Raw genomic sequence first — 17,482 nt, forward strand, 5'->3', positions numbered from 1 at the left:
AGTACTCTCTCTCTCTCTCTCTCTCTCTCTCTCTCTCTCGCAGCATATCTTAAAGAGGGAACTACCTTCTATGTTACTGTTAGGATTAAGAGCTTTTTAATCCTGGTGTCAGAGCCAGTTTAGACCAGGGCAAGTGTGAAGCATTCTGTATATTGGTGAGCACCAGTATGATGTTATTCAGCATGCATGTTTGCACAGTTACAGGGTGCTTTTATGGGTTTTCAAAACAATCAGCCAAAACAAATGTTATTTAGGAAAAATCTTTACCAGAATTGCAACCATTTTTTTTTTACTTATTGTCACCAGAAACATTTGGCTGTAACTTCATACAGAGATTCAAAAGCTTCCAATTCATAGGATACAACATAGAGACATTTATTTCTTGTTTCAACACCCAAACCATGTGGCTCTCTCTCCCGTCAGCCCCAGAAAGCAGCATTGTTCATTAATAACCAAAAATGGAATAACAAAGGAAACTAAAAAAATATCAGATTAGCTCCTGTGGTAACCCTTAGCCCTCTGTCCTTCCCTTTTGTCCATCTGTCTGTTCGTCCCATCGTCCAACCAAAGGAAAAATAATGCACGAGTGAGTGTGTGTGTGCATATGTGTGTGAAAAATATCATTTGTAACAAAAACAAAAATAATCTAGATTCATTTGAAACACTGGCCTAGAAGAAGTCCACATCTGGACTGTGTTGTACAACCAGCCCGCTCAAGTATGACAAACTGTAGAAGAAGTCATGTCCTGTTTTTTTCCTCTTCCCTCTCTTCCCTTCCTCTTCTCTCTCGTCGCAGCACTCCAGCAGCACACACTAACACACACACACACACACACACACACACACACACACGCACACACACACACACACACACACACACACACACACACACACACACACACACACACACACACACACACACACACACACAAAGCCCAAGTGTTTTTGTTTTGTGTTGTAAATTCTCAATCCAGAGGAGTGTGCAGTAATTCTTGGCTGCGTTGACAGTTCTTCAAAAGGCAAGAGGGGAGACACTCGAGTGGAGACGCTTTCCTCCTCGTCGGCCATTTTGGATTCTGTGTAGGCTCGCAGAATCCGACGACTGTGGACGTGCGGCGGGACGCCTAAATAAGTTCTTTCGTTAGTATTGAGCAATAACTAAAAAAATGTGAGTTAATACAAAAAGGGAGAAAAATTAAAGAGAGAAACAAAAATAGTTACATCATTCCTGTGTTCTTCGACTTTGTACTTGGTCACTTTTTGAATTCCATATATTTATATCCATATATATTTATATATATATTTATATATACTTTGTACAATTAAAAACACCATGGATTTGACAGACTATTTGGTTTCTTTTTGCCTAAGTAGAAGTGTTCGTCTTGTTTTGTAATTAAATGCATGTAAATATGTTTTTTTCTTCTTCCTGTCAGTTGGTGTAAAGGCGGCCACTCCAGAAGAGTTATCATGTTTGTCTCCACACAGTATGCATAATATCAGCACATTTTCTGAATTTCCATGATTTTACATTTTTTTCTAATTGGGCACTTCCATGTCTGTCCCACAGAAGCAGAACACCAGAGTCTGTCAAACATCGTCAAACTGAAAGTGAACATCCTGAATCTCGTCCTCTCATTGGCCGCTTTGGCCCAGGTCTCTGTGTGATAGGCTGGGGCTAAGTAACTGCGTCTGCGTGGGTCCGTTACAGCTTAGCACCCCAGCACTTCCTCCGCTTAGGTTTAGGAAACAAACAGTTTCTCTGGCCTCCACCAGCGCAGTTGTCAAGCCCCCGTTGCTGCTGCTGATGGTGGCCCCGCCCTCATCTTGCTTCCTGTGGGCCAACGCCAATGCCCTGAGCTGCTCCTGCGCCTCCTCCAGCAGCAACGCGACCTCATCATGCTGTTGGCCGATGGCAGACGAGCAGGAAGAAGAAGAGAACGTAGCTTGTGCCGCCTTCTCTGTTCGCTCGTCCTTGGAGGTCATGGCTCTGCTGTTGACTGACATCGTTGTTGTGGCTGTGCTGGTTTGCATACAGGACACCTCATTGTCATGGTGACACTGAACCGAGGGGATGATTGGGATGGAGCAAGAGCGGAAAGGTGGAGGCGGGGAGTGGCTGTGGCGGCGTCCAGGCCTGCGCAGACTGCGCGTTGCAGGATTCAGATCATTGTCCTCAGATGAAATGCACAGACCTGAACGCACCTCGATGTGGCCTCTCCAGGGGGATGCTTGAGTTGTCTCATAGGAAACTGGAGTTTGAATGTGAAGGAAGGAATCTCGTCTGGGGTCATCACACTGGATCTCTCCCTGCATTTGGCACCTGGAGAAGATGGAAAGCAGGCGTTTAAGCCGGAGGAGATGGAGAAAAACAGAAAAAAAGAGGAAAAGTTTATTCAAAAACTTCTTTCAACAACAGAAAGAAGTCAGTGCGTCTTTGAGTGTGGATTCAACTCAATCGCCTTTTCTAACTCCCACACCAAACCCTGGCAGAATCCACAGAGGGACGGCTCTCCGCCCTTTGCCATCTCACAGGCTAACTGGATGCTGAGAGGGAGGAAGAAGGGTCTGACATCTTCCTCTAATCCCTGTATATCCAAGTCTTCATGACCGCACACACATACACACATACACACATACACACACACACACACACACACACACACACACACACACACACACACACACACACACACACACACACACACACACACACACACACACACACACACACACACTAGAACCTTCCAAAAACCTCGGCTCCTTTATATAAGTGAAGAGGTAAGAGAAAGTTCACTTTTTATTATTGATTTAATGACTTAAAGAATGTTAAAAATGAGAAGTGTTGCTTTAAAGTTTGAGGCATTCAGCTGCGGTCAAGGACAGTTGAGATAATCACATGCAGTAATTTCTATCGATTCCCTTCCTTTTTAGTACTTCCACTTTTAGGTCAAGACCATTTGCTTTGTTTGAAAATCCCTTTTGAGTCACTGTTGCTCACAGATTGTATAACTGCACTGATTCAAGTAAGATGGGGTAGATGTTTTCTATATTTTTTAACATTTTCAATATCTGTTCTGAGTCAAACCTTTGTCTGCTTTGTCCTTCTCTCTTTCTCATACTTTGTTTTCTGTTTAATGACTTTTTCCTTGCTTTCATGTGTTGCAGCTTTCTTCATGTGATTTTTCATTGCTTCTTAAATTAATCAGAACATGAGTGAAACCTAAAGTGTGATTAAACATGAGTTTGAGTTTTAAGCTGCAGGATCATACTTAAACTTTTAAAAGTGACTTTATTTAACTGTCACTTGCAGTAAAGTTGGACTTTGTATTTAATTATTCCATATACACAGATACACTGCTGTGAGTAATCATGTTCTCCTAAACCCTGCTGCTCTGCTCCCACAGAGGTACATTACCTGTCTGAAATCATTGTTATGCACATCTTATAAAAACTTCATCAACACTTTTAAACATGAACACAAAATATCATAATGTGGATTAAAAAAACACAACTATGAAATACATCAGGCCTTGTAGATATAGTATGGTTAAGATTTGAGACTATACAGGTTATTATTAAGCTGACCAAATCAAAGGAAGCAAGCTACTAATCAGGCCTGGCATACAGTATGATGTGGGGTATGAAATCCATAACTGGATACATGCAGAAAACAAGAAAACTCTCTTTTTACACTACAAAACTCAAATCTTAGCAAGTGTATTTGTGTAATTTCTAGTCAAAGCATCTTGTTCCACTTAATATAAGTCACATTTACGAGAAAAGTCCATATATATATACAGTATCTCACAAAAGTGAGTACACCCCTCACATTTCTTCTAAAGCTGATGCAAAAGAAAGCCCACAAACAGTTTGCTAAAGACAAGCAGACTAAGGACATGGATTACTGGAACCATGTCTTGTGGTCTGATGAGACCAAGATAAACGTATTTGGTTCAGATGGTGTCAAGCGTGTGTGGTGGCGCCCAGGTGAGGAGTACAAAGACAAGTGTGTGTTGCCTACAGTCAAGCATGGTGGTGGTAGTGTCATGGTCTGGGTCTGCATGAGTGCTGCCGGCACTGGGGAGCTACAGTTCATTGAGGGAACCATGAATGCCAACATGTACTGTGACATACTGAAGCAGAGCATGATCCCCTCCCTTCAAAAACTGGGCCACAGGGCAGTATTCCAACATGATAACGACCCCAAACACATCTCCAAGACAGCCCCTGCCGTCTTGGAGAAAGGGTAAAGGTGATGGAGCGGTCAAGCATGTCTCCAGACCTAAACCCTATTGAGCATCTGTTGGGCATCCTCAAATGGAAGGTGGAGGAGCGCAAGGTCTCTAACATCCACCACCTCCGTGATGTCGTCATGGAGGAGTGGAAAAGGATTCCAGTGGCAACCTGTGAAGCTCTGGTGAACTCCATGCCCAAGAGGGGTAAGGCAGCACTGGAAAATAATGGTGGCCACACAAAATATTGACACTTTGGGCCCAATTCGGACATTTTCACTTAGGGGTGTACTCACTTTTGTTGTTGGTGGTTTAGCCATTAATGGCTGTGTTGAGTTATTTTGAGCGGACAGTAAATTTACACTGTTATACAAGCTTTACACTGACTACTTTACATTGTATCAAAGTGTCATTTCTTCAGTGTTGTCCCATGAAAAGAGATAATTAAATATGTGCAGAAATGTGAGGGGTTTACTCACTTTTGTGAGATATTGCATATGCTAGTTAAAACTTGCTAAGTGTCTTTAAATAAAAATAACATCTTGTTTTCAGAAGCTTATCAAGGAAATGTTGCTTCTGATCTTTTCTCCCTGGTGGGGGTGAAACTGTTCTTACTGCCCTTGTCAACCCCATGTGTTGAGTTTCTGCTTTTGTGATTGATGGAAAAGATGAAACATGGTTAGAGCAAAGCAACACTTGTCTGAACACGGGCACTGGAACCACAGCATATCATGGGTTGCACAACTGCCTACAATAAAACTGACTTTGATGCTAGTGGATACATGGCTCAGAAATGTGGTTTATCAACAGATATTTAACTCAAATAAATATATTGCTCAATTTCTCTTCTGTTGTAGTGTTGTTTTATTGAAGAAATGTGCCAGTGTGTAAAGAGGATAGTAACCTGTTTCCATCATCTTATCCAAAATTGCTACTTTCATTGTCTTGAAACTTGCCCATTCTTGGTACCCATCTGTTGTTCAGGGTTCAGATTTTTGAGTGGCCTTGTCATCCTGACATCTGCATCAGGGTTAAGCTCTGGTGGCCATCATCACTTGTAATAGATACTGGTACCTTACTGCTGCATCATCCAGTTGTTGTTGGTCTGGCTAATCAACCTTAAACCAAGTCTCTGTTGTCTATCTTTTCCTTGACCTAACATCACTGAGCCCAGACGTAATCTCTCTCTCCCTCTTTCTAAGACTCACCATGCCTCTCAGTGTTATCTCCTCAGTAAATCCAGTTGCATCATAGAGCAGAGGCTAATTTTTGTGCGATAATCCTTTGAAGAGGCTATTTTTTTCTCCCCATCCAGTCAAAATGCAACATTGACTCCTACTCTCCTGTAATACCTCATCACACATGTTTACGCTGTCTATCAAGGACTGCAAAAAATAGAGGTGGGAGGAGAAGGTGCTTTTTTCAGACTCGGAGGAAATCACAACGTCCTTTTAATCGCTGCAGTATTTTTCCGAGACATGAAAACCCTGACTGAAAAAACCACAGTGGAGATTTAGTGGGCCCTGCAGAGAGGATCCCGCAGGCGATAAGAGAGGATGATGCGAGGGTGCTAATTCCCAAGATAACATTCACAGACAAATCTCTCTTTTGATGTGGTGAAACACAATCAGATTGCAAAAATCTATGAAGCAGAGTTCAAATATAGACCCTGGAGCAACGCGGGAGCAGCTAGAGGGGTATTACAGAGAGATTGTGTGCAAGTGAGGTAAGATAAGTGACTGGGCTTTTATCTTTCATGGGAGCTCATTACATGTACAAGTGTTAACAGTCATTTTCATTAATCCATTCCCCACAGATAATTTCTTAATATATCTCATATGTTTGATAAAAGTGTCCGTGTAATGTGATGCAGTGACCTTGCAACATCGTGAGAGCGACGCTTGCAGAGAAGCAACACATGGGCATACCTGTAGGTTTATCCATACACCTATGCATACATATATACAGAAGCTGTGCGATGCTAAGGCTGTGCGTCTATCTTTGCAGTGTAACCCAAGACAAACTTGGTAGAGAGAGAGGGGTGGAAACTTGCAACAGTGGACAAAAATACAAAAATGCAAGCAGTGTCTCAGTCAGCCATTTTGGAGACAGCTTTATCTTAAAAGAGTGGTAACAACACAAGACATTCTGTCTCCCTGTCAGCCATTTTGTTGAGATAACACTGGGCTTCAGTAAAAGGCATGGAATAGAACGGGCAACGTTTCTTTACAGCATTTTCTAACTGTCGTATGCTATCTTCACACACCTCTATCTCGTCCTTTGACTCCCCTGCCGTGGCTTTTTCTCGTCTTTTACTACATGTTTGTACGCTTTCCGTCTGTGTCAGGGGGAACTCATACTGGTTGTCTCTCTATTTTTGACTACATCCCACCATCTCTTCCTCAGTCTCCCTGCAGTCATGGTCAAATGCCTCCATGGCAACCAAGACTACACTATGGGAAGGGGAGTCATCTGTGTGTCCATCTGTTATCATGTAAAACTGAACATTACAGGAAGAGAAGGAGTGAGTGGGAGACTTATGAGATGTTAAATGTGTAACTGATTGAATATGTGAATATGTTTGTGTCATGAGAGCATATCTCTTGTCTTTTTGAAAGAACTGCTTATCTGTAAATCCCAAATTCTGTCTGATTTCATGCTGCATCTGGACATAACTGATGTTGATCAGTGGTGCGGGGGTTAGTGATGCGGCCTCAGGTTCCTGGTCTGAATATTTGGCCAAGGATCCTTCTGTAATGAGTTAGAAGTTCTCCCCCAGCATGTCTGAGTTCCTTCCAGGTACTTCCTCCAACAAAAACATGCTCATGAGGTTAGCTGTGACTCTTCATTGACCTGTGATTGGCCGGAAACCTGTTTATGGTAAACCCTGCCCTTGACCAATGACAGCTTGGATTGGCTCCAGCCCCCTAGGGAAAGCTCAGCAGCTAATTGATTGACTGATAGATCTGTGTATGAGTGTTTCATTAATGAGGTTCTTATTCTGCACAATGACATGCACAAATACTCGAAAGGGAAAGCTATGATAAAAGGCCTTGGCTAAAATAGTTTCGGGCAGCAAAGGGCACTCGTCGTGGCCAGAAGACATTGGGTGTCACTTTAGGGAACTTGAGTGACCAGGAGATTCTTGGAGTAACCATACGACACAAAGTCTGACCCATGGGATACTTTGGGTCAACCACAGGTCACTCAAGCTAAACCAGACAAATTATAAAGTCACCAGAGGGCTTTGGTTGGTGAAAGAACAACAAAAGATGCTCAGCCAACCACAACAAATTTGACCGACAAGAGGATGCCTGGGCTTGCCAGAGGTCTTTTTGACCAATCAACATATATTAAGGCCAACCAGCGAGCACTTGGACCAAGCAGGGGAAAGTTACAGAAAACTAAACAAGCTTATGACCCAATAAATAAATTTGGCTCCACTTGGCTCCAGACTTCGGCTTGCCAAGATACAACTGGATCAATAAATAAACATTTGAGACAATCCTTTGGCATACCAAAATAAATAGGCTCAACCTCGGGACCCTAAGGCAGAAAGCAGATTGGAGGAGACCTGGGACAACCATGTGATGCTTGAGCTGACCAGAGGGCACTTAGGGCAACCAGAGAATCTTGGGTAACGGGAGGAGCGGTGAGTAGAGTAAACCGAAACAGTGCTCAAGTAAAAGTATTGTTACTTTACAATGATGATGACTCAAGTAGAAGTAAGAGTACTAAAAGAAATAAGTACTTGAGTAAGAGTAAATACGTACCTCATAAAACTGCTCAAGTAGTGAGCAACTTTGTATTTTACAATATATGAAATTATATTGGAAAAGCTAATAACAAGGTGAAGTGCACACTGTCTTTAATAAAGTGACATAAATAGGAAAATGCCAAAAAAAGAGGAGCTGCACTGTGCACAAACTAATGTACTCGCTTTCATTTTTAATACAAGCTGAAACCTCAAACTGTCTGAGATGTGATCAGAATACGAGACATTTAATGATCTATCAATCTATAATACTCTAACATTCTAATAAAACAGATATCTATGCCTTCCAAACTTTCTTTTTTAACCTTAAACTTATTTTCAGTACATCTTACTTAAAAACATAACATGAAAATACTAAAACATAGAATACTAAAGTGTTTAAAAAGGCCATGAATTCAGTCCTGAGGAATCTCTCTGAGGTGACTGTTGAGCTTCAGAAGGAGCTGTTTTTGTTAGCATGCTACTTTATTGTGCTCCTATAAGTTAGTTTAGATTCATTTAAAACATTTCTAACATACTTTTAAGATTTCATATTAACCAGTATGATCCTTAGCTTACGTAACTGATAACTAACTATAACATGTTTTTTAAGATTTAATGTTAACCAGTACTATCCTTAGCTTACCTCACTGTTTACTCACCATGACATGCTTTTTAAGATTTAATTGTTCTATGTTAAAGCTCAAGACTTCCACCTTTTAGAGCAAAGTAAGCAGCGCATAATCTGACTGTTGCTAATCGTCATTTGGGAGTTATAAGAGAGTCTGGATGTTGGGCACAGAGTATACATGTTCCTCCAAAGGTGACGCAGGTATAACGCAGCCTTTCTCCCCAGCTGTTGGTGGAGGAGGGGGCGGAGCTACTCCTACGTTCATTCAGTGTTGAGTCTATTTATAGCTCTCAGTCAGAAAGAGCTGCGTGAGAGATCGGCTGAGTGTACAAACAAATTAAAATGAAGAAAAAAAAGGACCGGCAAAAGTAGCGGCTGGACAGCCCAATCTAACTAATTAAAAGTACATCTTTTTCAACACAAATGTACTTCAGTAGGAGTAAAAGGTGCTCTGTAAAACAAATACTCTCAGAAGTACAATTTTTGGAAAATACTACTCAAGTACATGTAACGGAGTAAATGTAATGCATTACTACCCACTTCTGAACATGAGGAGCACTCTGTTCATAACAAAAAACTAAATAATATGCCAGCCTACAAAATACATTTTGCTGTACCAGATACTGGGTTGGCAAGTGGCCACTTGGACCAACAAGATGGCCTTGGATGGTGTAGACATCCATTTAGCTGACCAGGAAAGTAGTTTTGGCAAACCAAGAACACCTTGGCAGACCTAAGGAGAACATATGGAATGGGACTTCCATAGGGTGTTACAGCTGACCAGAGGGCACTGAAGGTAGCCAGAGACAACTAGAAGGGCACAAAAGTCAATCAATGGACACCAGAAAATGGCGGGTGAACAAGAACTATCTTCCAGAAGACAGTTGACATATCTGAAGTGCCAGACAACACTTGAATGACAACAAGGAAACGTGGGCACACATAAGGAGACCTTGGCATGCACTACAGCTGACTAGATGACACTCAGGCCGACCAACAGGGTACTTGAGTGACACTAGGGCAGAGAAGAAGGGCACTCCAGTTAAAGAAAGGTACACTGAAGAAGAGAAAGTGTCTCTTCATAGTGATTTTTGTGCACATCACTAAATTTACAGTATACAGGATGTCTGTGTGCATGTTAGCTAGCTGTAAGGGGGAGTGAGTTCTTGTCCAGCTATGTCTTCCTCCTCTTCTGCTTTCTATTAATATGCATGTAGGTCATGTGGAGCTTTATCCAGAGCTGGGACCACTGGGGAATGAATGCCCTAAGAGAGACATACCAGTCCAGGTGGGTAAAGCACTGACTCATGACAGAGCAAAAGTGGGTCAAAGCACAGCGCCTTTCACTTAATGCATTTCTTGCTGATCATCTGTACTGATCATTTGCATATCCCCTGATTGCAATGGAGAGAAACCCTACTGTGTTACATTTGAATGCCAGGATTTAATTGTTTTTATACCTGCTAAGCCATCACATTGAAAATAATCTGAAAAACTGAATTTAGTCAGGCATGACAAGATGTCAGAGAGGGAGAAAGAGGGTTTAAGAATCTGGATGTGCAGCCGGTATTGTGTCCTTAAAAGCACAAGCACCAGGCAAAGCATTTTCTTTGAACTCATGCCACTGTACTGCAGACCACAACATAACGTGACCTTGTTTTTATCTTTGCTCAGCAGATTGGAAAAACAAAGGGATGGGGGGAGTAAAGGAGATTTTAAAAAAGAAATGCAGTCTTTTTAAAAAAAAAAGAAAAGAAAATCCTAGAACTGGCTTTGAAATATCCACCCTTGAAATAAAACCCAGTGCTTTGTCCATGACAGGCCTGTACTTTTCAGCTAGTGGCTTTCATTGAAATGTGTCAGCACATGGAGAAAAAAGCAAAGACACACAGCTGGATAAGTACAGTCTTCTCACCCTCTCTGTGCTTCTGCCTCCTTCTCAGATGCATCTACTTCCTGAAGATGTTGGTAGGCAGGGCCTGAATACTTGGATCCTCCAATCGGATTTAGCCTTCCCCTGGGAATGGGTGGGGTCCTTCGTGGAGCTGACCAATGGGTCGCCCTGGTTCTCTGATCTGAGATGTGAGACAAGGAACCGCTTCTAAAAAGAAGAAAATGTAACAAATAGAAAGTGTAATAGAAAGTGTAATAAGAAAAAAAAATATGTGATTCAAAGATTATTGTCAAACACAACATTTAGAATTTTTTTTATTTAAAATGAGGGCAGGCCTAGACAAGACCTACTTCAGTTGTGCTGGTGTGAATAAAGCAATATGAATGTAAATGTAATAAATTAATAAGGCCTATCAGTTATTGTTTTTAAGGTCTCAAATTCTCTTTAATTCAATTTACATGCTTGAGTTAAAAGTGTGTAATTTATAGTTATTATTTACTGAATACATTGTGTTTACAGATTGAACTGAGTGTCTTGTCCTTGAAGAAGGGTATTCTTTGAAAAGGACAGCAGCTTAACCATCATTTCAGGCGGAAGTAAAGACGGAAAGAATAAATTGATTATTTCTGCTTATTGTTATGCATGTTTATTCGTGGTAAACTTTGCAGCTGATGCTGTCTCTACGTTTCTGTTTGGGTCATGGAAACTTGGATCAGTTCTGATTACCCATTGGTGTATTAGCTTTCCAGTCATTTTCCGATTGGTCTCCCTTTCTCACAACTAATTTATGGACATATGGCTTGGACAGGTTTTTCATTGCTCTATTTTGGATTGTGTCGAAAATTTTGGATCCAATATGTCTATCAGCTGTTTAATTTAATGCCAAATGAAGCCAATAATCCAAGAATCTACGCAGCATAGGCTTATGAAGGACATTTCGAATCCACAATCCTTTGGTACATACTGGCTTTCATAAACATGAAATGTACCAAACAAAAGAGTCATACGGGATTAGTGTCATAGGAAATTATTGATACCAATACTGGCATTTACTGCTCACTAACACTTATTGATTTTACAACTGATATTGGTCTCCATGAAATAGAGCAAATGGATCACAATATTGACAAGACAGGAAAGCTTTAAAAAGCTTCAGCATGTTTATTTTTGTTGTTGTCATTATTACTATTATTGTGTTATGTTTAATTAATGGTGCTTGACCAAACTTCTCTATTAGATTATTTAACTTTATTGAAGCTGTTATAGTTGTTGTTGTTGTTGTCCTTTGTACTGATCTTTCTTTCTTTCTTTCTTTCTTTCTTTCTTTCTTTCTTTCTTTCTTTCTTTCTTTCTTTCTTTCTTTCTTTCTTTCTGCATCTTCCTCTTTCCCTCTTTTCAACTCCAATATGGTCTCAGCAGATTGCTGTCTAACATAAGTCTGGTTCTGCTCGAGGTTTCTGCCAGTTAAAAACACTTTCTTTCATGCCAGTATTGCTAAATGCTGAAAAGTGCTTTGCTCACGGTGGATGAGGATCTTATCTTGATGTTAGGTCAATGTAAATAATATAACTAAGTGTACAGAGTAGACCTGCTCTTTTTTTATAATGTCTTGAGATAACATCTGTTATGAATTGGCGCTATACAAAGATTGATTGATTGGTAGATTGATTGACTGGTTCTTTAAACCCAGCTCGTGAGGATGTTCCCTTTTAAGGATTTCGGATAAGAGACATGCAGGAAGGAAAGGCAAATACACATGAGTTTCTCACACTTAAATGCAAGTACAGATCCTGAGTTTTCAAAAGTATTACAGGAAAAATGCCCTTGTGAATGGCAGAAGGCTGAATTATTGCTCTTTTTTGCATTAGCTTAGTTGTATTACAGCAGTTGGACAGCATGGTGTTTGTGTGCATATTCCCTTGCTATCTGTTCATAGAACATCTCAAAGGGACTTTGAAGTCAAAAAATGTTCAAGTACATCTTGACTTACTCAAGTAGCAAATGTCCTCTCTGAGCCCTCATTTATGTTTCACTCTGTGGTTTAGATTTGCTTCTAAAATTCAGCTTTTTCGGCATATTTATAGGGAGATCTGCAGACAGCCGGGCTCTTAATAATGTTTTATTTCGAAGAGCTTTAAATGAGAAGTTTCTGAAAACACAGACTTAGCCATGGGCAGTTTCCTTCTGGCTATTCTCGACTGTGAAATCCCAACACACACTGCTAACCTGACAATAGAGTCCAAGTCACTGCCTAAGCTAAGGCGATTGCAACCAAATAAACTGTGATTGCCCGCTAAGAATGTCATTTGTGGTAAAGGCAACCGACTGCCAGCCGAGTATCCCTGTGATCAACTCAGCAGACGGAGCAGGAAATAGAAAGAAAAGAAGAAAGGAAAGTAATGCAGGAGTTTTGCCAGAAGAGGAGACTTTGTGGTTTGAAGGTTGTCTGATTGAATTTCCAGCTTGTCTGGGAAAATCTCTTCTCAACTAGTGCCTGGATCCCCTTGAAAAATGGTGATTAACCCCCAGCTGCTCTGGTTGGAGTTGCTTAGCGGTTAGAGGTAGAAAAACCATGGGCGCACTGAGCTCTCAGGTGTGAATACCTACAACTGAACAGTGATGAAAAAGAGCAAGGTCACAGGAAGGAGGTTTGTGTGCACTTTATTTTCCCCCCCTGCTGCAGTGAGATTTGGAAAAAGGAGGTTTTACTTTTTGTTAAACCTAAAATCCCGGCGTCTTTTCCTCACACAAATAGAAACACAAAAATTGGGGCAGATGTTGAATATTTGTCTTTAAACATGTTTTTATAAAGAAGAATCCTATAAACCTGATCTGCAGGAGCTCGTTTCTCTTTGTGTGTATTTGTGTGTTTTGTGAAAGAAAATCCAGCTCTGGTAAAGATGTAAATTTATACTCTGTCAAAAGTAGGCACTGAAGTGTGTGTTGGTGTGTGTAATAACTATGCCAGAGCACAACCAGCTCCAACATACCACTGAGCAGTGTGAGAAAAGCTTACTGGGATTTCCACGTTTGCCCTGCCTCATAAATCCCTGCACATGTGCTTCCCATTTTATCTCTGTCGCATCTTCTGTGTTCATGACTGTTCTAGATACACTTATTAACATGTTTGTAGCCTTAATTATAATTACTATCATTCTTCAGTGAATCAGCAATTAGCTTTGGCTGCACTGTAATGCGGATAATTCAATTTCTCTCCTCACTGCGTCCTTGCTGATTAAAGGAAAGGACACTGAAGTTTCCTATTGTTGCTGTAATTTGCATTACTGCTGCTCCCTGCAGCAAACAGAGAGAACTGCTACATCTGTACTGTAACTATACGCTCCTATGTGTCTGTGTGTGCAGTTAGATATCATACCTGTGATGTTTTGCTGTGCCTCGAGAGCTGTTGGGCAGCGTAGTGGATATGTTGCAGTGTGCAAACCTGGACTCGCAAACATTACCCGGGCGAGGCTGGGATGGCCGTTTGCAATACTGGAGAAACAAGAAGGGTAACAAAAGAACTGTGAGTTTATTAGCACTTAACATGCTATAGACAGTCCCTGTTAAGAGATTTCAACAGATGATGTTACAGACAGGTATTTTTTACACCAGATTTACAATTCTCCCCCTTCTTAAACCAGCCATATATTGAGTTTTCTTAGATCTCTTGGTAAACCTCCTCCAGCTCTTTCTCACACACTAATTCCTGGGTTGGGAAATGTCTGCAGCCTTGATTCTTGGAGCCTACTGTCAGAGTCTAAAAGTAGTCAAGTTACATTTATTTCTGCCTTTTTCCATCTGCAACATCACCATTTCTGGGACTGAGGTTGAATGCACTGTGAGGACAATAGAAGGAGGCTGCTGACAGTTTGATACAATGGAAAGCATTAAGTCTTCCTGTTGTGACATAAATCATCTCACAACAATGAAGAATGCCAACTTCCCTAAAGCCCTATACCTGGAAGAGTTCTGCCCTGCTGATGTATTTACAATGCTGTTGGTAAAAGGAAACAGTCAATAATTATGTACAGTTCATTCATAAGGGGATTCTGGCCATAGTGTTGCCCAGGACACATGAGTGCAATATACCGCCAGACCATCCCATCCCAGACAACCTCTAGCCTGAGTGAGAGAATCTCAGTCCATCATCAGGATGCACTGAGATGTGTTTATACCTGTACCGCAGGTTGTCTGATCACCCATTACAGATGTTATTATGAGGTAAAACTGGGATAAGGAAATAAAGTTTGGAATTTCCATAGTGACAAACTCCAGGTGTTGTTCTCTGTTGTCTTACGACATTGTGGGGCAGAATAACTGAAGAGACAAATCTTAAGAAGTTTAATCCATTCAGTTTTTTTTTAGTTGAAGCTGAGATCTTGGGATGAGAGATTCATTTTTGCAGGAGGAAAATAATTGAAATGTGTGTCAAAAATAAAGTGCTTTTAGCAGCACATTTTGATTGGGTGGATTTGCCATAAAAGACTGTTATGACAGACTGTGGTCCGTAATACTATGTACACTAGCTATACTTCGCTTAAATTGGCAATGCATCCACCAAGATCATAAATATACACTGTAAGAGTACACATGTCACCATTGCTTTGAAATGAGGGAATACAAACTAAAAGGGATGGGGACCAATTTTTTTTGTCTTGATTGCAAGTTGCCATGACAAAATAAAAATGATGGCAGCAAAGCCTGGGCAAAATCCCTTAAACATTGTTTTCATTAGTGAAAGGTTAGTCTCCAACTAAATGTAGAACATAATTTAGACACCTAAAAAATTCTGTTGAAAAAAAATCATATCCCACACTGTCATCTCTCTCTCTCCCAATCTCCTCTATCCCTCTTTCCAACCCCAACTTGGTTGAGGCAGATGTCTGCCTAACATGAGTCTGGTTCTGCTCGAGGTTTCTGTCTGCTAAAGGAAGTTTTTCCTCACCGCTGCAAGCTGGCTAAATACTCTGAGGTGCAATGCTCACGGTGGATTAAGATGAAATAAGACTGAGTCTTGTCCTGTCTTGATGTTGGGGTCTTTATTAATAATTTAACATAGAGTATGGTCTAGACCTGCTATGTTTGTAAAAGCGTCTTGAGATAACGTTTATGTGATTTAGTGCTATACAAATAAAGATTGATTGATCGTTTGATGACTTTTCAACAAATCAGCCACTTAGTTTTCCCAAGAAATTAGGAATATGTGTATTTCAAAGCCTTAGATTATATACAGTATCTTTTAGTGGAATTTTTAATGACAGCCTTCATTGCAATAATTAGACACTTACACATTATTTGCATATTAAATCAGCTCTGTTTTTCCATCTCCAACAGTCTACGTCCCATATACATCAAACAAGGCAAAAATGCCATGAAATGAATCATTGATTAGGCCTTTGAAAGCCTGGATTCAACACAGCTGGGAAGTTAATGCCTAAATCAATGCAATTAAGCTCTCAGTGCTTCTTTGTACAGTGGAACATCAACAACTGTTAGAATAAAGAGGAGAATTTAGACATGATCAGAGACAGAATTTAATGCTTCCATAGGACTTGTAATATTTAGTTTTTTTTGGTTCAAGATATTTTATTCCCCTGCTGTCAGTCACCGTGACGATTTCTTCTCAGATTTATCACTTCCATCATTTTGTTAAGAAACACATTTTCTTTTATAGAACCACATCGTATACATTTCTCTTTACTTCTATCAGTTATTTTAAACCTCTTTCTTCTCCTCCCCTCTCTTTTCCTGGTGAAATCATGAAAGGAGATCTACATCAGCACTATCAGCGTACTCTGTAAGTCCCAGGTTCCCCTCTTTTTGACTCTCTTCCTGCACGTCCCCCATCTCTGGAGAGACTAATACGCAATGAAACAAAACAGTCCTTTGTTCTGCACTTCACAATACAGTTGACGAGGCAGACTCACTCACTTACACAGCAGCAAAATCTGCAGAAGAACACAGGACAGCACAATAAAGAGTTCCAGGCTTTAAACTTTGAAAGCTTTAGAGATGTGAGGAGGCTGATGCTGGTTTGATTTCTTATCTGTTATGCAAACCTGTCTGTAGTTAGCATTGAACAGACAGTTTCCACTCCTCAGCATTGTCTCACTATCGTCTAGACTTTTTGTAACACAAGGTAAGACAGACTTGTTTCTCTGCAATTCCTTGCTCCAATGAAATAACTTTTTTGTCATTATTCACAGTTCTGAGTTTGATGTCTGACTAACAAGGTTGTCACTGATGCAATCCCTTTCAGAGGGCCCTCTGCAGGACACCAGCCTCATTAGAGTCACACAAGCTGCCACAGTTATGTGACCATTCAGACGTTTGAAGGCTGATTTTTACTTATGAAACCATGACGATCTTCCTGTTGGAACTTGAACAGTGTGGATTACAAGTGTGGAAGCAAAAATACAGATGATTTTAAAGCAGGTTGGTTATGAGTGCCCATGATTCATTACTTGAAATATTTGACATGTTATACTTTTAAACTGAGTTTCACTTTTACCATTTGAAAGACCAGGCCTTGTTTATCTTGTACAAAACTGCATGCTATCTCATTCAACTTTACCCTGAAACAGTGATGTTCGGCTGACTTGTCAGGGTGCTGCATAGAAATATTTAAACTAGCAGTTTTTGATGTCATGAATTCATTGAAGGTATTTCTGGGACATGGGCTGCATTCATGACCTGCAATATTTGATAGTCTCTACATCGAGGAAAACTCTTTAGAAAGAGCTATTTGCACTTTACTCAAATCTTTATCCAGCTCATAATATCAAGAAATTTAAGAGGCCTGAGTTATTTTTATGAGTGCTGCTGAATTTTATTTTTTTGCTACGTGGGTCAGTTTAACATCAGTTTCACGTCAGTTGGACTGAATGTAACACTTCCAAAGTGCTGACACGTAGTTTCAAATACACATCACTCAGCAAACTTTCACCTAAATACCAACATATATTTTG

At 40.5% G+C, this 17,482-nt stretch overlaps 1 protein-coding gene and 1 long non-coding RNA gene across 2 annotated transcripts in view; one reads left to right on the plus strand and one right to left on the minus strand.

Moving 5' to 3' along the window:
• Positions 1-881: 881 nt before the first annotated feature.
• LOC117811119 (pro-neuregulin-3, membrane-bound isoform) overlaps positions 882-17,482 on the minus strand; it is a 439,329-nt gene continuing 422,728 nt past the window's right edge. Inside the window, exons 8-10 of the mRNA XM_034681194.1 lie at positions 13,891-14,006; positions 10,536-10,721; positions 882-2,323 (exon numbers count right to left, since the gene is read on the minus strand). Coding sequence (XP_034537085.1) covers positions 1,636-2,323; positions 10,536-10,721; positions 13,891-14,006 — 990 coding nt within the window. The 3' untranslated portion in view covers positions 882-1,635. The remainder of the gene's footprint in view (positions 2,324-10,535; positions 10,722-13,890; positions 14,007-17,482) is intronic.
• LOC117811120 lies at positions 7,280-11,076 on the plus strand. Its single transcript, XR_004630935.1, has 3 exons — positions 7,280-7,887; positions 9,838-9,908; positions 10,564-11,076. It is a non-coding gene; the product is annotated as an uncharacterized LOC117811120 (long non-coding RNA).

The sequence above is a fragment of the Notolabrus celidotus genome, chromosome 4, assembly GCF_009762535.1.
Source record: "Notolabrus celidotus isolate fNotCel1 chromosome 4, fNotCel1.pri, whole genome shotgun sequence".
In the NCBI taxonomy this organism is placed as follows: Eukaryota; Metazoa; Chordata; class Actinopteri; order Labriformes; family Labridae; genus Notolabrus; species Notolabrus celidotus.